The sequence below is a fragment of the Drosophila biarmipes genome, chromosome X (genome assembly GCF_025231255.1).
Source record: "Drosophila biarmipes strain raj3 chromosome X, RU_DBia_V1.1, whole genome shotgun sequence".
In the NCBI taxonomy this organism is placed as follows: domain Eukaryota; kingdom Metazoa; phylum Arthropoda; class Insecta; order Diptera; family Drosophilidae; genus Drosophila; species Drosophila biarmipes.
Genome location: NC_066611.1, coordinates 6687770 through 6710798, shown reverse-complemented (window position 1 = coordinate 6710798; position 23029 = coordinate 6687770). Strand labels below are relative to the sequence as shown.

At 41.7% G+C, this 23029-nt stretch overlaps 1 protein-coding gene across 5 annotated transcripts in view; it reads right to left on the bottom strand.

Annotated features, from left to right (window-relative positions):
- Positions 1-23029, bottom strand: part of LOC108024497 (teneurin-a) — a 146942-nt gene that overhangs the window by 41164 nt on the left and 82749 nt on the right. For 4 of the 5 annotated variants that reach the window (XM_017094432.3, XM_017094431.3, XM_017094433.3 and 1 more), the window contains 6 exons: positions 12221-13402; positions 11612-11806; positions 8809-9018; positions 6512-6697; positions 2277-2423; positions 1803-2010 (listed from right to left, as the gene is read on the bottom strand). In XM_017094432.3, coding sequence (XP_016949921.1) covers positions 1803-2010; positions 2277-2423; positions 6512-6697; positions 8809-9018; positions 11612-11806; positions 12221-13402 — 2128 coding nt within the window. The remainder of the gene's footprint in view (positions 1-1802; positions 2011-2276; positions 2424-6511; positions 6698-8808; positions 9019-11611; positions 11807-12220; positions 13403-23029) is intronic. The other variant, XM_050890121.1, reaches the window with a different exon arrangement.

The window sequence follows — 23029 nt, the reverse complement described above, 5'->3', positions numbered from 1 at the left end:
TAAATGCGAAACGGAACGGAGGGAAACGAAACGAAATGAAATCGAAACAATTGGGGGAACGGGGAACTCCGAAACGAAAACGGAAACAGAAACAGAAACGAAAGGGAAACTCAAAGTCAATTTCGCTCATCGGTCATCCTCAGTTTTTTGGGAATCCTCTCCTCTAGGTCTTGGCATCGGCGTAGTTCTCTTTATTTTTTTTATTTTTTTGGTGGGGTCTTCAAATCAGAATCGAAATCATAGCAAGAACTCAAGAGACACGCTAAATAGGTTATATATATAGATACAATGACAGACTATACTTCGCTTAAGAAACCAAACGAAAGCAAATCAAATGTAAAGTTAACTATCGATAATGTAACTAGGTCTGGTCTTAGTTTTACACTCGATCTGATCGATCACTTACTCATCGATGGAGGCCTAACTTTTGGGGGATTTTTTATATCATTTGTTTTGGTTATTTTTTATATTTTGTATTTTTTTTTTTTTTGGGGTAAGACGAACACAAGGAGGTTTAACACTAGACAACACACATACTCAATGAAGTGCTATCATTATACGGTCGCTTTTCTCGCAATGTTCTAATCAAGTAGTTCTGATTTTTCTTGCTCCATGTAGAGTTCGAGGGAATGATAGAAATGAGGCGGCAAGAAAGGAATGGAAATCAAGTGGAAAGCAAACGGGGTGGACCCCAAAACTCAAGGCAATCAACTGAAGGTGGTAAGTAAATTCTTTTTTCTTTGAAGAGAAAACTATGGAAATATATATTATTTTCGGGTTTCTTTTTTCGCGCTGGAAGTAGTCATCATCAGCGTTCGACTCTTCTCATTGGCTTGGCATTTCCCAGGCGGGCAAGAAAAGAAAAAGCTCAAACTAGGAAAATGTCATATCGTTTTCCTCTTTTCTTTTTTTGTTGTGGCAGAAATTAGGAGAAATAAGGATTAACTAACGAAAGAAAGTATTTCCAAACGAATCGAAATGGGGCGGGAAAAGAACTCAGAGGAACGAGAGAAAGGAAAACTTTGAAAATTCAACATTTTGACTTTTGAGATTCTCACATTCTCAACTCAATATTCTTTTCTTTTTTCAGCGCATAAATGATAGACTCATTGAGGGGAGAGAGGCGTTCGGGATTGTGGGAATGTGAATGGGTTTAGATTTTCATTTCTTTGCTTCTTCTTGATTTTTCTTTTTTTTCGACTGATTGATTGATTGAGACTACTGGCAGTGTGTTTAGTTGAAGTTGGTATAAAACATAAAGACATTCTTTTTTTTTTCTTTTTTGGTTCTTGTTTTTAAAGCATAACGTAAGAGTATAGCATATATGTATATATAGGTGCTTCGATGAGCCTTCCGGCATCTGGTTATATACACATATATACGCTTCATATAGAATAAATTTGAGCTTTTTCCCTTCATTGCACCCGTAAAGCTTAAAGAATACTCACATAACCGAAAACGGAAAAAGTTCAAACGCAATTCCAATGAAAAAATTTCTCAATCCCAGACCGAAACGTCGCCGTATATACCTGTCAGATATACTCGCGACGATCGCCGTCTGCAACTCAAAAACGTAACTCAAAAGATCGAAATAGTAACGAAAAAGATTCGAACTCAGGAAGGAAACTCAAGAGTCGCTCAATGGCAAGCCCTCTTATTATATATCATATACTTTATATATATATGGTCACTTTTGGGATCCCTGCGCACTAAGAGTCAGACGCATACGTATATGTATATATAGGCTATGTAGATATAGGGGCGCTACGAGTTAGGGCTTAGTTCTAGGGCGTATCACTTACTTCTCGCTGTACTCGTCCATGTGGGCGTACGACTGCACCGAGTTCTCCTCGATCAGGAACTTGACCCTCTGGTAGAAGGAGGCCGTCACCGAGGGCGGTTGCTTTCGGAGGAGCACCTCCACGGGGTCGTTGGAGGACAGGCACATTATGTGCTCCGAGCAGGCGGGATGGGAGCAGCACTCGCTGTCCGAGCAGTCGGTCATGCCGTCTGCGTACAGGGTAGGAAATTGATTAGAAACAGGTATTCTTTTATATTAAAAACACAATATATTAACAACAAAAAATCGGAATTGTTTAATTAGAAACTTAAATCAATGGCTTTTTCGAAATCACCTATAAAAATGCCAAAAAGTATGCAACAAATTATTTTATACCCGAAATTAGTCTGTATTCATAATTTTATTGCATACTTTTAAGACACATTTTAAAAATTTGTATAAGAATTTCAATTTTTCTTCAGTTTTTCAAACTCACCGCCATCATTGTCGATGTTATCTTTGCAATTTAGTTCCAGTGCAATGGAGCAATCACTTCCAGCCCATCCTTCAATGCAATCGCAGCGGTATTCGCCATTTTCCAGGGTACACTGTCCGTGTCGAGAGCAACCATTCTCGCAACCAGCTGGAGGGTTATAAAAAGGGTTTCGTAAGGTATTATTTTTTTAATTTATATAATAATGTCAAGTCTTAGTTTTGTGAAATATAATATATTTTAAAAATATTTCCCTCCTGTTAGGATTATGGCTTGAAGCAATCTCCTTCACACGCCATCTTTTCGACTTTTGTGCGCCACTTTATTTAACGGGCCGGGGTTTTTGTGCCAAATGGTTCGCTGTAATTAAGAGTAAACTGTCCGGATCGAGTGGGGATTCAAATTGAATGATAACACCCTGCCTCCCACCGCCATTTCCGCTGGTGCTTCCATTTAAAAAGCCAGCCTCAACCCCGTTTCGCTTCCCTTAGCGAGTCAACATCATGAATATAAAAATAATGTTGATGTTTGCTCTCACTCTCAGTGGCAGTTAACCTTCGGCAGAACACTCGGCGAAATGTTGGGCAAACATAAAAACCCAACGAAACGTAACCTAACGATAGATGATTTGGCCCCATTTTTACGTTTTCTTTTTCTCTTCTCCCCCGGCTTTATTTGTTTGTGCCACGACAGCATTTGACGCAAAGTTAATGTCACTTGACATGTGTCATTTGCGAAATGGGGTAAGGTAGCACGCCACCCAACCCCTCCACCTTCTTTTTTGGCCTTTACACACCACTTCCATGGGTGGAGGGCAAAAAAATGATACGGCGAAAAGGGGGGCCTGCTGCTAACTCAGCTTCCGGCATGTTAAAAAGTTTGCGGCGCATAAAATGACTTCCCTGGTTGTTACTGCCTTCCTGTTTACGAGCAGCCCCCTCTCCCTCGCGGAGTGCGTGTTTGTGTGCACATATTGGCAATAACTTCAAGTGGCCTTGCAAATATTGAACTCTTCGGGGGACGGCAGCAGGGGGAAAATGTGTCAAATCTCTTGACTGGATTAGACCCCGAAACCTGGGAGGACCATAAAAAAAACCCAGCGAAATGGGCCACTTTACTGCATACAAACTGGATTTTAGTTGGAGGAACAAAGTTGCATTAACCGAGATTACGTTGTACTAAAAAACAAAGAATTCAAGCCAAACTAACGTTTGCTTTAACTCAGAAGAGCAAATAAATTTATCTGCAGAAATATGTAAAGGAGTTAATAGTTTTAATTAAAAGTTGATCCTCTTAAAAACATATACCAAATCCTTTTTACAAATATTTGCATAAATGAGAGGCGTTTCACTGTCCCCCGCTGTTTATTGTTTTCGCTAACCAAACCGAATCGAAATGTGAATTCATTTTTAACCTCATATTTGGCCATTCACATTCCCATTACGTATTTTTTCGAGTTCAAGTTTGCCAGCCATACTATTTCCGTTTTATTTGTATTTAACGCAGCAGTGTCTGCAGCTTTTTCACCTACCATTTCCCTGGCCCCATGGCTTTTCCACCCTGTGCCGAGCTTATTTCTCCTCTATTTTATCACTTTCGGCATACAAATCCCTCGTTTTTTATGCCTGGCCATTCAAAAAATAGTTGTAATCTCCCCAAACACACTTCTGCACATATTTTACAATCCATAATAAAATCCCAGCTAGCATAAAAAAAAAATGCCAAAAAAACGAAGAAGAGAAAGGTTAGCCATGGGGAAAATGTTGTAAATATTTGAATGAGACAGCGGGTGATAGAAAGGCGAATAGAAATGGATGGCGGGCGGGTTTTTCGGAACTAAATGTAACTACAACATCAAGTATGCATGTGGCTTTCGGGTGTCTGTGCCCCTAGAAATCCATCTGAAAACGCCCGAAACCCCCTCTTTTTCGTCCCTGAAGAGGGCCAATCGAGTGGAGTTTTCGGTGGCGCGTAATTCGCTGGAAATCTCTGTTTCGAATTCAATCAACTCTGCCGCATTGAAGTCGCCTGCTGACTGCAGTTCGGCTGAAAGGTCTAATCTGTGCAGAGATCCGCCTTTGGGGCTTAGCTTGGGCTGTATATTTAGCGAATTTCTAGCTAGAAACATTTTACCAAAACCAATATACCTAAAATATATCAAGCTTTCTAAAATTTTTTCCAAAACTACCTAAAATAAGGATTTGCTGTCTAAAAGTAGGCAACAAAATTTGCAAAACCACTGGTTACCTCATTTAACTGCATACTTTTAGGCGTATTTAAAGTATTTCAAATCCCATGCCATTTCACCCCTAGGAATTTTAATTCCTCTGCTTAAATCAACGCTAAAATGCAAACGTCATAAGAGTATAGCCTTTTTCCCAGCCCCTCTGTTTCCCTTATGGTAACCCATAGGTGGCAGCACTGAGGCAAAGTCGTTAAGTACTTTCCAAAAATACAAAACCCCCAGCCAGACACAGATACCATGTAGTATAGCCCCCCTTTTCCCTTGAATCGATTGCAAGAGTGCTTCCCGGGGGACACAAAGAGGGGCGCAACCGAAAAGAGTGCGAGGGGGACGGCCCCAAGATTGCTTGTGACTCTGAATGACGTGGAAAGTTTTATTGGTTTTGCACACGTCAACGAAATGCTGATCGCGGGCAAGGGGTGGTTTTAGCCCCCGACTACCCGGTGCGCTTTTCAAAGGGGGGTTCGTAATGCCATTACATGCATGCCCGGCCCGCCCGCCGCCAGGGGACGCCACACGTTCGAATGTTTCTGTAACATGACTGTTTGTTTTTAAAGTTTTAATCACTGTCAATCGATAGCTACTTATCATGCTGCAGTGCCTCCCCGGGAAAACTCGTATCCTGCTGCCGCCGCTGCTGCTCCCTTTCATTGATGTTGTTTTTTGGTTGCCTTGCCTCAAACAACATGGTTAAGTCATGGCGGCAAAACTGTCAAACGCACTTCCAGCCAACGCAAAAAAAAGCGAAAGAAAAGCAGGAACGGCGGAGGAAAATCGCAAAACGGGGGGGGGGGTTGGTGGAAAATCAAAGGGTTTGGAGCGGAGCAGAGCTGAAGTGGAGAGCAAATGGCGTAAACATGTACAAAATACTTTGGTGCATCGACTCCAGCCGGCAAGAAAAAAGACCCGAAAAAACGAATTGATAAAAAGCACGACAGCCACGTTGGCAAAAAAGAAATGTAACCGAAAAAAAGGAAAACTGAAAATCAGCCACGACAGCAGATACATTGACAGTGGGCGGCGGCGGGGCGGTGCTGTTTGGGGGGGCGTGGCAACTGCAGTAAGCACCGCAATGTTGCTGTTGCAAAGTAACTCCCTGTATTGCCTAGCTTTCGACTACTGCCGAAAATTAAAGATACATTTAAGTACCAGGCACCAAATTTATCATGAACTATGTTCAAAAAAATTGAATATAATCATTATTTTTAAGTTACATCAGAAATAATTATTTTAATAATAATAAGCACTATTTTGCTTTAAAATGTCACTTAAATTGAAGCAATTTTAGAAAACTTATTAATATTATCGATTACTATATACAGTATCATTTATTTTTAACTGGACTTATCATCACATTTTAGCGACAAAAAAGAAAAGTATTTTTGATAAATTTCATTTGATTTTTCAACTATTATAAAAATTAAACATAAATAAAAATTTAATTAGAAGGTAAATTTTGATCCCTTGTTTTTTTTAATACAGCCAGAAAAAACACCATTAAGAATTTTTATTTTTTAGCCTGAATTTTCTTAGTTAATCGTTCGTTTCTGATGCATATTTGAACAATGAGAGATTTTTCTTTAATATTTTTTTCCAATCTCCATGTAGTTAATTTTTTAGAATGTTTCCCTAACAACTATCATTTATTTTTTATGCTGAAGCTGGATTTATCATCACATTTTCACAAAATAAAGAACAGTATTATTGGTAAATTTAATATGATTTTCCACGTTATAAATGATGTAAAAATCAAATTAAGAGAAATTTGTTGACCCTGGTTTTTAGTATTTAAAAAAATTTTTTTAAACTTGTTCAAAATAAATTTTTTAAACATTTAATCGTTTGCTTCTGATGCATATTTAAACAATTATATACTTTTCTTTAATACATTTTTCCAATCTCCATATAGTATATTTATTAGAGAGTTTCGCCAACAGTTTCATACTGTTTCTCCCCGTGCACTAATCCCAATACGAAATTCCCATCTACTTACGCAGCGTGCAGTGACGACCGTTCCATCCTTGGGAGCAGACACAGGTGCCATTTTTGCACTGGCCATGCTCCTGGCAGCGGGAGTCGCAGGGCAGCTGGTCGCACAGGTTGCCCGTCCATCCGGAGTTGCAGCGGCATTTTCCGGACTCACACACGCCGTTCCGGCCGCAATCCAAACTGCAGACGGCTGTGGGAAAAAATGCGAAAATATGGCATTAAATTATAAATCACTGTATTCAAAAGTAGAATGTAATAATATTCCTTTTAGAAAAATACAAAAAATAGCTCTCTCCTTTTTACTTAAATTTTTGCCACACTGCCGGGTTGTTTTCCATTTTTTCCACTCCATTTTCATATTTGCCCATTGGCACATTTAAATTCATTAAAGCTTCTGTTTCGCCGGCGTCTTCCACGTAAAGTGGAGGCATTTGGCTGTTTGGGGTCATAAAAACAGCATTATAAATGTTACATTTACGTGGTGGCACACTTTGCTAACAAGACCCACACCATTGCCATTCGCATCGACCCCCCGACGTGGCTTTTCCTTCTCCCGGAGATGTCGCCCTTTCTCGACCCGACTGAAGGATTTTCCCTGGGAATGGTCAACAGTTCTGGTTCGCAAGTTGGTTCATAGGTCGCTTGTACGATTACTTCATGGATATTGACTCGGCGAACATGACTTGGTTTCCGCTTTGCCTTCAACAACTTAAAGGGTCCTTATAAATACGGTTTAGACAACTACCAGGCACTTAAATATATTTAAAAAATACATACTTATTATAGTATATATTCTATACTTTTATATCTCTTATTTGAATCTACAAAATCGTAGCCAGTCACAAATGAACTCATCTTTTATTAAAGCTTGCCGAAATTTTAAAATGGTACATTTTTGATTGGATTGGTTCGGGGACTTCTTGTTTTTCTTCCCCGGCCCAGCTTCAATTTATGGTTTAGTTCATAATCTGGTTTTTGGGGGTTGCTTCACGACCCCATGACTTTTGTTGCCAGGCGTAAATTTATTTTATTTGCCTTTGCGAGGACCGAGCCAACCTGCGTATTAAATAAATAATGCATTTTTATGAGACTCTGCTTCATTACGCCGGGAGGAGTCGTCAACGTGGTCCACCGCCCGCCCTCCCCCACTACACTCCATATATATCCCATATAGTATGCAGCCCCTCTGGCCGGGCCACCCGCTCACTTTGCTCCTTCTGGTGCTAAAAAGTTAAGCAAATTAGGAGTACGTGTCCTTTGGCCTTCGGTGGCATCGTAAGCCGCTTGTTTTATTGAGCTCCTGCCCCTGAATATTCCACCGATTCTCTGCTGATTTCGCCCGCTACCTCGGGATGATTATGGGCCCGGGTCCGGGCCTAATTGGAAGCCCCGGCTTTACGGCCCAGCATTCCATTCTAATTTCGGGTTTAGTTGTGGCCATAAAACATCATCATATTCGCCGGATGGAGTGGAGCTCTGCTGGGCGGGCAATATCATCTGACAGATCTCGTGAGTGATTGCCCGGCTGTGTACCTGATTTTCCTACGGGTACTTTATGGCCGCGGCATAAAATACCCGGTTTCTGGGCCGGAATTTAAGGCAATGGGATTACTTGGGTATTTAAAATGTCTGTTGACATGACTAAGTTAACTTGGTATTAAAACAAATTTAATATTTTTAATCAATATTGCCTTTTACTTTCTCATTCAGAATGGCATTTCAATGTGGCATACCCATAAAATGTGGTTTTGCATTCTTTATTTTATTTTATTTATTTTTAAAATTTTTTTGACGGTTAATTATTTATATTTTTTAAATTGGTGACCCCAAAATTAATTTCTAGAGGCCATAACTTGATTATTCGAACTTGGATTCCAAAGTGGTAAGCCCTAAAACAATTGTTTTTGCTCGCTCCTCAATAAACCTAACCATTTTTAAACAGTTACCTAATGTTACCTTTAATGGTGACCCTAACATTTTTTTTTCATTGGTAATAGGATTTCAAAGTGATATACCTCTAAACTATTGAGAAGTGTTTTTTACAAACTACATTCTAATTTAAAATCGTATCAAAAGTAATTATATAATTAAATTAAATTTTTCCAAAAATGGTGACCCTAAACCTAACTTCCAGACCCCATAACTCAGCCATTTGGCTTCCGATTTCCAAGGTTCATGCCTCTAAAAAATGGTGCTTTAATGCTCTTCTATATAAGCAAAGGTTTACCCAGACACTGAACATTTCAAGACAGTTAATGGAGGTTGTTGGGGATATGAGAGGAGGGGGGTCATCTCACTCACCTTGGGAGCAGTCGGGTCCCGTCCAGTGGCGCTCGCACACACACTGCCCCGTCTCCAGGTCGTAGGTGCCGTGCTCGGAGCAGCCAGGCAGGCACTGGTACACCTGCTGGTCGATCGTGCCGCAATCCTCGCCCTGCCATCCGGCCTTGCAGTAGCATTGTCCGGCGACACAGGTGCCGTGTCCGGAGCACAGGGGATCCAGGCAGTCGTCTTCGCATCCATCATATCCAGCAGCAGCATCATCATCATCATCATCATCGTCGTCGTCGTCGTCGGTGGGTGTGGTGTGGTGTGGGTGGTGGTCAGAGGTCAGCGTTTGGTGGTTTGGGTAAAGAGAATACAAAACGATTGTTAGTCAACACACAAAATACACATGGGCGGCGTGGGGTACAGTGGTGAAAGCTTAAGGTGGAGGCGGTGTCAAAGGGATTTCTTTGAAGAACTCAAGCTGGCCGCCCGCTGGGTTTTATAATTAGTTTTTGGGTTTTACTAAAAGCGAATGCAATTCCATTTTATTACAACAAAATTGGAAAGCAATTTGTTGTTTACAAATACGATTTTCTTTTCTTTTCCCGACTCTATAGTTAAGTTTTTATACCATGTCCTAATTTATTTTTAATTGTAATAACTGAATAGTAGTTTCAACCAAGTTTTCACTGTATTTAGGGCGAAAAAAAAGAGTTCAGGGGCGGAAAGAGCGGAAATATATACATTTGCTGGGGCAGTAAAATCGTGACAGTCGTGGCTAAACAAAAAGCTTTCCGCCATGAAGGCCTCTCCCCGTCTCTTTCTGGGGGCCTCCTCCCTCTCGCTCCCTCCCGGGCGCACACATGCACACATGACATGATTAGTATGTTAGACACGTACAAAAGTGGTCATTAAAATGAAATTCCAGTTTAGTTCAAGTTGGTAATTTTGCGCAGTTGTTGCAATTTTTCTTTTGGCCCGCTTTGTTTTGCCTCTGTTTATTTTCCTTTTCCCCTTTTTTTTTTTGGTTCGGTTGGCTTTTGGCCATGCTTTCCCCAGTCAGCCCACTTCGGCCCACCCACTTTTCCTGTGGCCTGCTGATATTTTACTTTTCGTGTGTTCCTGCATGTGTATGAGGAATATGCTCTCAACATATAAATTCGATTTTATACGTTTTATGTTTGCTCAACGTTTTTTACGTTTTCCCTCCGTCTTGGTGGATTTTTTTGTATTTTATTTTTTGTTGGCCCTGTTTCTGTTTCTGTTTCGGATTCTGTTTGTTGTTTGTCCCTGTTTGTTTTCGTATGCCAAGAGTCCGATGCCCAAACACACGTTGAACACATACACAAGGGGCAGGCCAACAAACATACACGTGTATTGTTGCATGTTGCATATTTTATGCGCCATTTTTTAAGCCATCCTCCTCTGGGGTACACAGTTTCCTTGCCATGTACAAGAGGTTTAATAATTTACAATTATTTCAAAAGTTGTATGAAGAAAAATTCCCATTATTATGTTTTTAAAATCTTCGAGAACTTATGCGTTTCAGCAAAAAAATAAACTACAAATCTTACAATAATATTGAATATTCTTTTGTTCTAAAAAAAATATTTTTCTATCAAAAATAAATGTTTTTAAATGTTTCAATAATTTTATTTAAAAAAAAAATTCATTTGAAAAATATCAGTAAAATATTGAACTACAAGTTCCTGAATTATTGATAGATTGAATATTCAGAAAAACTCCCAAAAGTGTTCAAATTAATTTCCCAATATAAAGCCATTACAGTGGCATTTTGCCACTTAAACTTTTTTTCCCGAAAGGGTATCTCCCCCTCAAAACATTTATTTTCGGCCGCATTTTCCTCGTTGTTTTTCGCAGCGAAATTTTTAACAATTCTTTGTTTTTACAGCTTTTTACTGGACTCCTCGTCTTTCGCCCTTTAAAATGCTCCTCGAATTTCGCTGGCTGCTTTTAGGCTAATTCAAAGTTATCTGAGTCGCGGGCAGAGGGCTAAAAATAGAAGAAAAAAAAACGAGAGCCGGAAAAATTGTTGGCATTTCTTTGCCTTTCGCTTTGTCAATTTAGGGCCCACACTCACACATACAAAAAGCGAGGACGGAATATTTTTGGCCAAAAGAAGTGCCGACGGTGGAGGAGTAGGTGTCGTCGGCATAATAACTGAAATATTTTGGCATCCACTTGGACCGACCGCCACCTCCCAGCCTCCTGGCACCCACCTCCCGTCCCCGCCCACTTGTCCTTGTCCGCCGGCCTTATCGGGCAGTGTCAACATGGCCCGGAACCGAGGCTGGCTCCAAATTGCAAACAAGGCAAATAAATAATTTTAGCATTTTTATGCCAAGTCAGCAGAGGGCTCACACACACACGTTACGTAAAAAATTCTATACTTTTGTTTTCCACCTTTGGTTCAAAAATTTATCGTTTCTCTTTATAAAAATATTTGTAAATCTTTTTGCGTCCTGGAACTATTTAAAAAAATTTTTTTTTAATTTTCCGGAAAAAATATATTTATACATTTTAGATAAAATGGTTAAAAATAATACATTTTAAAATAAATTCCGGTGTTAGATGTTAGATTAGTTGTCTAAAAGTATGCAACAATACATTGATGTAAAATTCACTGCATACTTTTAGACACCTAGAATCACATCTAAACGAATTTAAAATGTAATACCACATAATATGTATATTCTGTCTTTTTAAATCCTTTTTTTAAATGTAAATATTTTTTTCTAATATGTAGCCTGTGATATTGCCTTGACTTTTTGGCATTAATTTTTTAGAGTGCACGGGGAGGGTCCTTGACACTTACGTTGATCGCAGTAGGGTCCTTTCCAGCCGCGCTCGCAGTGGCACTCGCCCTCGATGCAGCGTCCGTGGCTGGAGCAGTTGGGCACCTCGCACTCGCCCACCGGAATGTCGCACTCGGCCCCCTTCCAGCCCTCCTCGCAGTGGCACACTCCTCCTCCATAGTGTCCATGGGCCGAGCACAGGACCGGACAGACGCCTGGAAAACAATGTGGAGGGTGGTGAGAAAGAAAATATATTTAAATGGAAAAGCATTTCCCTGGCCCCGCACAGTGGGTCAAGGATCTTGGGGCACCCTTATCTAGCTGATAATTGAAAAGTTTAAAGTGAGAGTATTTTTACAGGAACGATTTCATATTTTAAAGACCAGAAAATATTTTTAGCTTAACATACGGACAAGACATCGGACCTAAGTCTATCTATCTAGCTAATATATTATATATAATGTAAAATAAATAATAATTTATATTTCCTGTGTGATAGGAATATATAATTTTAAATTAACTTGTATAATAACTGACAGGATATTTTCTTTAACTACTTTAAGGTCCTCTAAGAAGGTCTACCATTATTTCATAAATAAATTGTTTAATATACCCTAAATAACACTCACTTTTGGAGCAGTCCACGCCCTGGTAGCCGTCGATGCAGTCGCATTTGCCCAGATAGCAGCTGCCCCGGCCGGAGCAGTCGTTGGGACAGGTGGTGCTGACGCCCTCGGCCTCCTCGGCCAGCAGGGAGACGGAGTGGGCCACCAGCTCGTCGTTGTAGACGGAGATGAACCACAGGCCGGTGTCCAGATACTGCAGCAGCGACACGTTCACCGTCATGGCGTCCACATCCAGGGCGGGCAGGCCGTCGCCGGCGGATCGCTTGTTCAGCCAGTGGCTCTGCTGCGGCTTGCCGATCCTCTGCAGGTGCTGCTTGGCCAAGTCCATGGGTGTCTCCACATCGTACGACTCGCTTGAGTCGAAGCTCCGGCTCTCATCCTGTTCCGAGTCCTGTTCCTGGCCAGATTCCGCACTCTTCTCCGCCGCCTGCTCCTGCCGATACAGCTCCACATCCTGGCCAGACAGGCTGCCATTGGAGCTGCGTCGGTGCCTCAGATGGCTATCGAGTCGGCCACCCTTAATGAACTCCACAAAGTCGTGCTGCGTCACCGAGGGCGCCACATTGCGACGCGAATAGACCGCAAAGTGGGCTCCCCAGGGCAAGGTGAAGTTGAAGCGGATGAATGCGGGATGTTTGTTGCGGAATTCCAGGGTCCAGAACTGGTAGGCGGGTATGGTGGCGTGATAGGCCTCGTTGAACTCCTTCAGCTCCACCACGCCGCCCAGTTGCGGCTGCAGGGCCTGGTGATGATGGCCGTTGAGATTGCCGCCCGGCTGCTGCATCAACTGGCCACCGAGTCCCCCATTCAGACCGCCATTCAGGCCACCTCCCACACCGCCGCCCAGTGCACCGCCGTAGGTCAGCTGGTGGTGATCCTGCAGCTGGGTATTCGTGGCGTCCAGTGGGGTCAGCGGCTGGTTGATCGAGTGCGGCTGCTGCTGCTGCAGGAGCAGCTGCTGCTGGATGCCCGCATTGCTGGCTCCGCCGACGCCTCCCGCCGCCTGGTTGTGGGGTCCGTGGTCCGAGGTGCTCGTCTGGATCGACTCCTCCGTGGGGAAGGCCGTGGCCACGCCCTTCTCGTTCGCCTTGGCCAGCCCGCCCCGCAGGTCGTGGGGCTGCGACTTCACGTCCTGGACTAGGATGCAGTTGGTGCTGTCCATGTTGGGCTTCATCGAGCTGACTGCTGCAAAGGGGAGAGGGAAAATGTCTCGGTTAGCAAAGGGCTTTAGAAATTAGCATTTAGCAATTTATTTAACATTAAATCCAATTTTATATCAAGTTATATTTTATATTAAATTATACTATAATTTATTTTGATATCATTTTATATTATATTATTTTAAGTCATTTATTTATAACTTTTTGCTCATAACTTTTAGTTAGACTCAGGGTATTCTAATGAATTAAATGAGAGAGATTAAAGAGATACCACTCATAGAGCGAGATACTTCTTATCTGGCGACAGGAAGTGCAATTAAAGCCCCGATTAGGGGGCATCGTCTGTTTGGAGTACGGAAAACCGAATACCCAACTAACTGTATGCCACATCCCACTGCCTCAGCTCTGCCTCCTGGCTGGATTTTCGATTCGGCTTGGCCAAATGTGCGCCCATAAATCGACGGACAGAGAGGGATATAGCCGGGCAGGGGGGCCAGGAGCGGGTCGGGGCTAGATGGCCACAGTGCTGGCCATAAATCTGGTCCTCATGCTGCCATTCCGGCCAAGAGAATCGCAATAATGTCTTCTGTGGTGCTGTAGTTGGTGGCTTCAGCTGCTGCACCGCCCTGTTTTTCACACATAAATTTTGGCATCATATTTTAACGCCATATTAATATGCACACGAGTATAAATCAAAAACTACCCCCACCCACCCCGCTGACCCCTGACCCCCGCTTACACACACACACACACACGCAAACCCATACAGGGACACAAAGTGGCCGTTGTTAACACGTTTGCATTTTGCTAGTGGAAAGCGTAGGGGGGGAGGGGAACTATTGGACCTCCTGGCTATCGTTTATCGATAACTACGACCGGCGATTTATGGCCATTGGCAGTGGGAATGCGGCGCCAGCAGGTCCTGGCCACCAGGACATCGAGAAAGGAGGGCAGGCAAATGATTGAAGGACTCGATGGAACTGAGAACTCCGGCCAGCCAGGGTTAAACAAGTTGGGACCGAAGTTACGAAGGCAAAGGGATAACTTTAATATAATTTATGAAAGTATCATTTTACAGAATTTTTTAAGTAACATATTTTAGTAGTAAAAATAGGCTACATACAGTTAAGTCTAATATTTCATTGAGTAAAATGGCATTGCATTTTGCATAGCATACTTTTGGGCGCTTGTGTGAGTGATTTCAAACCACAGGCAGTTAAAAACGTCCTTCTCCTTGAAATATTTTAATATGGGATGGCTTCCAACTCCCTAACATTTCAATAATCACTTTGCAAAGGTTCCAATCATCTCACATTAGACTATCCTTCCAAAAACCCAAAATCCCGTGCGAGCAATTAACTTTTCCCCCATTCATATCGATCGAAATTATGCTAATGGGGCATACAATATATATCCCTTATATAGAGTGTGTGTACAGTGCGGACTGGCGCACAAACAAACATTTGGGGACGAGAACGTGCGGATCATAAATATATGAGTAATGGCTACAAAGTGCTGTCAGTTCGACGGGAATTGCGTTGCGGGTTATTGTTATTCTTAGACCAATTCCAATTTCGGACACTTGACAGGACACAAAACATTCCGTTGACATGTAAACTAATGCACACACTCGGAGCCCCCAATTTCGGGGTAGAAGAAAGGAAAAAACAAGGCAGAGTCCTACGAAAGGGAGCAACTGTATGTGGCGAGTATCATTAATAAATTAAGAGCTCGGCCCAGTTGGTTCTATTAAGTTAACAAGCTTTTCATTCAAGTGTCCTGTCACCCCCGACCCTTCCCAAAGCACACAAACTTCCTTTTCGAACTGGGTTGGGTTTCCTTCCACTCGATTCGATTCGATTCGGGTTTCCTTTTCCACCCGTTGTTTTCCGTGCACCAATTAAATTTGATTACAATTTGCTGCCCCAACCCGAAAAACATTCATTACCACCCCCACGTTTTACTCTCGCTAATGGTTATTTAGTTAGTTTTTATTCCTCAAGTGGGAGCCAAGAAAAGCTATGGATTTTTAGCTATAAAAGGGGTATTAGAGATATATCATTAAGGTCAAATAAAAAAAGAGATAAGGTATAACTAAAAAAAAATAATAAAAGAGAGACTAAACACTATTCAAAATATAAATAACAAAAAATAAAATAACAAAAAATATATATAAATATAACAACTTAAAATACAATAATTAAATTGAGTTAAAATGCCAATAAAATATCCAATAATTCATTGATATCATCGCCCTTACTTTCTAGCACTGCATACTTTTAAGCTTCTGTATAAGTGATTTCAAATCACTAGTATTTAGTATTAATATTTAAATATCCTTTTGGATATTTAAATATTAATGCATTTTATTTAAATATTAATGGATTGTTTTGGTATTTTAACTCTTTGTAGTGATTCCCTGGTTCCCAAAACATATTTAAAATAATTAAAAATTAATTACCAACTTTCCCGTTCACCTACATGTTCAATGCACATCATTAGCGTGACACATGCCTCCTCGCATTTTCCTCAGTTTTCACCAGAGCCCTCCTGCCCCTCTGCGATATTTTTTATAGCATTTTCCTATGTGGGCGGGCCGAGGCACTCCCTTGGCTTTATTTTTAGACCCACTCAAGTTCTGCTCCAGTTGCTGGCTCAAAGGGTGTGCAACGGATGTGTTCGATTAATTATTTCCGCCCCTCGCCCTCGGGAAGTGGGCAATAAACTTTAGAAGCTCCTCTCCGCTTTCGAGTCCTGGCCCATGAATAAAAGAGTTCTCGTCCTCGTGCTCGCCTAATGAGACACATCGTCAGGCTTTCGGCCAGGACTAGGACTAATTGCTCCTGCCGGGCTGAAGAACCGGAGAGCCGGAGAGCTGGAAGCCCATGGAAGCCCAAAAACCATGTCCAAACGTCCAGTGTCAGGGTCAGGCAAAAGTTACAACGGCTGGGAAATTTATGAAACATTTTCTTAATTGCACTTCCTTGAGGAAAATAATTTATTTAAACGACATGCGCACACCTTTTTGGGCGAAAGGAGAGAAAGGCGGCCGGGCCGGGGAAAGGAGGAGAAAGCAGCACGCCCTGCGGCCATTACAGCTGAAAGTGACAAATGTCCTTTTTGCGAATAACTCGTGTGCTTGTGCGTTTTATGTAATTTAAATTGAAATGTCTTTCGATATGGTCTTGTGCGAGTGTGTTTGTTTGCCACCTTTTGAACGAACGATTTTAGGCAAATTGTTTGCGGCCTACGCATTAATTGAAACCAGCTTGTTTTTCTCGGCTTTCCCACCAACATTCTTCGGAGTTTTCCCCACTGCTAATTGACTTTCTTTGTTGCGGTTGTGCGTGACGTTCGCATTTCCGGATGATTGGCCCGGCCCCCCGGCTTCCTGCCACGCCCCACGCCCATGTTTTTCCCATGTTTTTGCAGCCCCAAAAAGGAAACACGAAATGCGAGCAGGACAATTTCCGAGTGCTTTGCATAATTCGTTAGGCGCAAAGGGAAACCGCAGAAAAATGAACAATTCCATTCACTAATTGGCAGCTCGGTACAGTGAAGCCACAGTCGATTGAACGATTGTTGTGCATTTGACAGGACACTTTTGCGGTCGACGGGGGCATTTGTCTATGGCGAAATTGGAAAAAAGCAGCCAAGGCAAAAGTCAATTACTGCGGAAGAAGTCATCAAAGGGGGAAACCATACTCAAATAAAATGTGTGGAAATTGTTTAGTTGGACATTTCACGGACGCCTAGATGATATTATTATTTTAAAAGCATTTTTAAGCTAAATTTGAAAATAAAATCACTAGAACCTTAAAATCACTTAAAGTGTGCCTTAAAGTATGCAATAAAAATTGCCAACTTCCTATAGTGAATGGAGATTAACTGCAAATTTATGGCTGCATACTCTTTTACACCTTTTTAATTGCATTAAACCGATTTTGCACCCTTTCAATTTATTAATTTTTATTTATTTTAATTTTAATTAAAATACCTAATAAATTACCTTTAAATCCACAGCAACTTTAGCAGCCTCAGTGTAATTAATGCTAGGCTACTTAGTTGCATCTCGGTAATTAAGTGCGCACCCAGTTAGTTACCTTTCGAGCGGCTAAGACGACCTTCCATTGGCCATAATAATAACAGCTGGCATAATCGGCTTACAGCTGGCTTAGACCACGCCTGAATTTTCCATGGAAATATGCATTCCCTTACTTGCAATCGCAGACTTTGAGGGGGCCGCCCCAGCCTTCGCCCACTGTGCACATCTAGTTCGCATTTCGCAGTTGCACGGCCCTCGGAAAATGTGGGCGTGGCTGGGAAAACCGCAACAGAGCCAAAGGCAGCAACAAATTAAATTTCCAGCAAACCGCAACGCAAAGTGAAATGAAAATAAAATCGCATAAACTACAAGGCCAGCTGCTGTAAATGACAACGCCGATAAGATGTTAAAGGGGGTCAGTTGTTGGGTTTTTCCAGCGGGGTTTTCCAGGCGGGATGGCTAGGAAAATATAGAGCGGGCTGGCGAGTAAGAGCAGTGCGGAATAAGCCCCATGGGGTCATTGCAGCAGCTTTATAGTACAGTAAGTGCAGAGGCAAAAGCAAAAGCAAAAGCAAAGGCAGTAAGGCATGCAACCACACAGCTGGTGGTGCAGTGACGTAGCCAGGAAATTTTTCAGGGGGGGCAGTGGCGAGGGAAGCTCCGCACTGGAGTTTCAACACAGATGAATGCACGAACGCACTTCGCCAGTTGGCATGGCCAAAAACACAGAGAGAAATAATTATAGGCCTTATGAAGAAACTAAAAAAGTATGTATTTCAAAATTACGGTCATCATTTTAAGCCATTTTCTTGGGTTAATGGACCCCGATTTTTAAAAGTGATACCTCTATGAGTTTGTCTTTCAATTCTCTAATATTCTACATTTAAATTCTCCTTTTTAGGGATGGTACGAATTTTAACTCATTTTCATGACCGGTTTTCTCGTAATTCCATGGATCTCACTATGGGACCCCAAAGCTGCCCTTCCAAAATCCTTAACTTGGGTAATTGGATCCCGATTTCAAAGGTTGATACCTCTATGAATTTTTGGTTGAATTCTCTGTTATTCTACATTTAAATATTGATTTTTTAAGAGGGTCTAAATTTTGACCCATTTTCATTTCAGATTTTTCCGTAGTTACTCTTGCTTTTAGTACAGGACCCCAAAACTGAATTTCCAAAATCTGTAACTTGGGTAATTGGATACCAATTTTAAATACCTCTGTTACCTCTATGAGCTTGTCTCTGAAATCTCTAAAATTCTACATTAAAATTTTCCGTTTTAAGGAGGGTCAAAATTTTAACCCATTTTCATGTCCGATTTTTAAGTATTTCCAATGGCTTTCGGAATGGGGACCCAAAGCTGAACTTCTATATTCCATAACTTGATTTATTAGACACCGATTTTGAAGTGTGATACCTCTATGAGTTTGTCTGTGAATTCTCTAATATTCTACATTTAAATTTTCCTGTTTAAGAATGGCAAAAACTTTTACCCGCTTTTATGTTAAATCAATCGAATTGAAAATAAGTATGTTGATAATTTTGCAGTACTTAAAAACAAACATAAGTTATTATGTGAAATAAGTTTTTCTTGCCGTGCATTCTTCAGGGGAACAGTGTGTCGGAAAAGGGGGCGTGGCGGGCCTCCGTCTGTCTGTGAAACAGTGCATATCGAATGAGTTTCCGATAGTTATCCGCTTAAAAATCGATTAACCTATTTCCGATAACTACTGCAATGCGCATCCTGAAAAGGTACAGCTGCCAGTCAAGCATATTAACTGCCTTCAGTCTGTCTGTCTGTCTGACTTGCCGTCTCCTTCTGCCGCCCCTCGCCCCGTCTCTTTCGCACCAAGTGCTGCCGTCCTGCTCTTTCTGCCTTTGTTGTGATAGAAAGTGGCACATTTGTAAATCGCTGGGCAAACATTTATGCAACTTTCTGGGTGGTGGATGTGGCAGTGGATGCTGCTGCGGTTGCACTTCTCCCTCCGCTGTCACCGCCCCTTCCCTCCCTTTCCCACGCATCTCCAGCTCTTCCCTCTCGCTCTGGCCCCCACTCTGCTGACACTGCGGTCGATTATCGGGACAGATATGACAGCTGCATGCAGATCGCTGCATGTGCATCATACGCAAATGTGCAAATGTGGACTTTCAGCTGTCAGGCGGCATCACTTTGCCAGCCAGGGAAACAGGCGAAAATGCTTCATTTCCAAGCATAATAACATTTATCTCGGGCCTATTATGACATCATCGGGCGGGCAGCGGAAATGTCCGAGTTCTTTGGGTTAATTATACTCCATAGTAAGTAGGATTAAGCAACAGAATATTATATGGAAGTACCTTTGAATTATAATATATATTATAATTATTGAAGTCCCTTTGATTATTAATATTTTAATATATATTATAATCTCACTGTATAGTAAAGAACTTAAAAAAAGAAGTATCTAGAGATTATTTTTGATGCACTTTTTAAGTCCCAGCTTTTAATAATATAATAATAATATTATTTAAAAATTTATTTTAATATTTTACTTATGGTTTCTGACTGAGATAATTTTCTGTGTATGAAGTTGATTCTTTTTTACTTATATCATTATTTATTTTAAATGGCAAAGGCTAGAGCAGATTGTAAATATGGGATTTGCCAACATCAGACACGTAAAGCTAGTTTAGGCAACCAATTTTACTAGTTATATTGGGTCTAATATTGTTATTTACACACCCATAATAATATTTTCCAACGGCCTGAGCCATTTCAAGATCCTTGAACCCCCATCATATCCACACACACACACACACACCCCCCCAGCGACGCAGCTGCTTCCCCGGCGCTGCCCTCATAAGTAGGCAACAGAAAATACACATTTTATTTTCGCAGCTTTTTATGTTAATTCGGTCGAGGCCCGGCCTTCTCCCCTCATCATTTGGCCGATTGTTTGTCTAAGGGGGCGGGGCGGGCGTGGCAAAATGGAGACAGTATGTAAATCAAATTAAAGAGAACAACTCGTGAGGCTGACAAGGCAAACAAGCGAACGCAAGCTGTCTGCCTGTTAATTAACTGACAATGGGCCTCACATATTTGTATATAATTATACAGTTTCCTGCGCCTCCGCCTGGCTGTAGCTACGCAAATATGTATCATTTTAAATGCCCCGAAACAGCTGACTCTCGGCAACCGCAAGTGCTGGCTAATTTTATGGCGAAACGAAACCCTTAATTAATAGAAAATTATTAAGCAAACAGCAGGCGGCGGGCGACAGGCGGCGAGGATGAGAGGGCAAAAAGTTGGACTACAACCGAAATATGTATATAAAAATGAGGTAAATTAATTTCTGGTTCACCTGTTCCCCAGTCTGTATCTTAACCCCACAGTTTCTAAAACTATTCAACCGAAAAACGACCCCCAGGCACACAACAACACACACAGAAAGATACCGTGAAAATACAGAGGAAAAGCGTAAATTCATTTGCCACACTCACACACACACACAGAGACGCACTGAACAAAAAGCTTTTTACACAAATGAGTTTATGGCGGTTAAATGGAAAGGCGGAGGCGAAGGCGAAGGCGGAGCAAGGGGCGCCACAAAAATTAATACATTATTTTTAAAAGATAAATTTCAAGCATGTGCTGCTGCTGGCTGCCAACAATTAAATCAGTGAAATCCACACGCAGCACCCCAAAAATGCCACCCCCAATCCACAAAATGTTCACAACTTTTCAACTTAAATTCATTTTGTGCCAAAAAAAGGGGTGGGGGCGGGCGCGAGGCAGGGGAGCGGGCGATGGCGATTGAGAGGGGGCGGTCTGGGGTGCCATGTGCCAAGTGGCATCACATATATATTTTTCCCGTGGTTTGTTGTAAATTTGTTTTCGTTCACTTGCAATCCTGTGACACCGCAGCCCCATCAACAGCAGGAACAACAACCTTGCCGCCCAGAAAGCCCCCCTTAAGCCCCCGCCCATGCAACCATAAAACCACCCAACCACCCACCAAACAAGCCGCAGCTTTTAGCCAACTGTAAATCAGTGCCGCCTTCTCTCGAGCAGCTGCTGCTGCTTCTTCTGCGTAGATAATAAATTAAACGCAGGGAGAAAGTGGGGAAAGGGGCGGGAGCGCCACGGAGAAAGTGCGCAGATAGCAGGAGAAATGTGGGGCTCAAGTTTGGAGTGAACATCACCCGGGAAAATTCATAAGATTAATACAAGTAAATAAATATTTAAATATGAAAATAATTAATATATATTTTGATATGTTGTTTTACCTTGAAATCCCCTAAATTGGCTTTAAAAAGATTAAAACCAGGCTAAAAAACAATTGGCCAACATTTTAATGAATGAAAGTGTTTCAAAAAAAATAAAATATTGCAAAATTTAAGCCTAACTTGTAATCCCATAAATAGCCTCTAAAACCCTGTAGTCATATTTATTTATTTTTCAATGAATTTAGAACCCCAAGTCTCAGAAAGGCTTATAAAAATGTATTTAAAGCTAAAATCAGAGTGAAATTATTTTCCTAAATAAATTTTCCCTTTCAATTTGTGAACAACAATCATTCTGCGATTTCCGGCCAACTTGTTTACCTGCAAAACGTCAGGGAAAACAACGCAAATCACTCGCCCAAACAAATTCCGCACACGAAAGGCTTGCTTTCTTTCCCTTCGAAGCTGAACCTGAAGTTCAGCCACATAAATTTGAATGCCTTCGCGTAGGATTTATCAAAAAAAAAACAGAGAAGAAACCCCCATCGGAAAATCTGGAAAAGTGAGAAGAACCTGGCAGCCCAGATGTCGACGCACAGACGCTAAAAGTGTCCAAAAAGTTGTGCCAATGTTTCACTAGATAAAATGCCGGGGCACAGCGGCCACCGCAGCAGCATTTCCAGGGGGGTCGGAAAGGGCCGAAAAAGGGGGGCTTCAAGGTGGCTGAGCAGGCGTCGTCATCGTCGCCATCGCCGTCAACGGTTGGCGAGGGCTGACTTGCCTGCCAGCCGTCAACCCTTTTGTTTCAAATTAAAATTTACATATTTTAATGTGCAAAGTTTTTGCCGGTCCAAAAACAAGTACAACAAGGCACCCACGGACAGACAGGCAGGGGCGTGGTGTGGGGTGTGGAAGGGGTTTTCGGGGGAGCCCAGGGTTCGCCGGAGCAGAAAAGAGAAATGGGCAAAAAGAATTAAATTGACCTGTAAATATAATTTGGAAGGCAGCAGCCAGGGATGGCACAAAACGTGTTTAATTATCAAGTTGTAAACAAAAAGCAGCAGGAAAAACAGGAAAATAGAGGGAGAGCATCCGAAAAAAATAGGGGAAAAGTATCCCTCGGATGCGGCGAGTGCAACTTGTGAAAGGGGGAAGACATTAAAAAGCCATTTTAATATCTGTTGCCAATGCAGGTGAGCTATCCGACAGGAAAAGCATAACTTTGCTGCAGTAATTCAAAAGCCATTTAATTGTATACCATATTTGGATCATTAAAAAGCTAACATTTTGTTGAAAAACTAGTATTATTAACCCTATTAACGTCTTTTGTTTGCTAATTGTTTGCTTTGCTGCAAAAGTAAGGTAGTTAAAGCTAACCAAGAAAACAAACAATATTTAATTC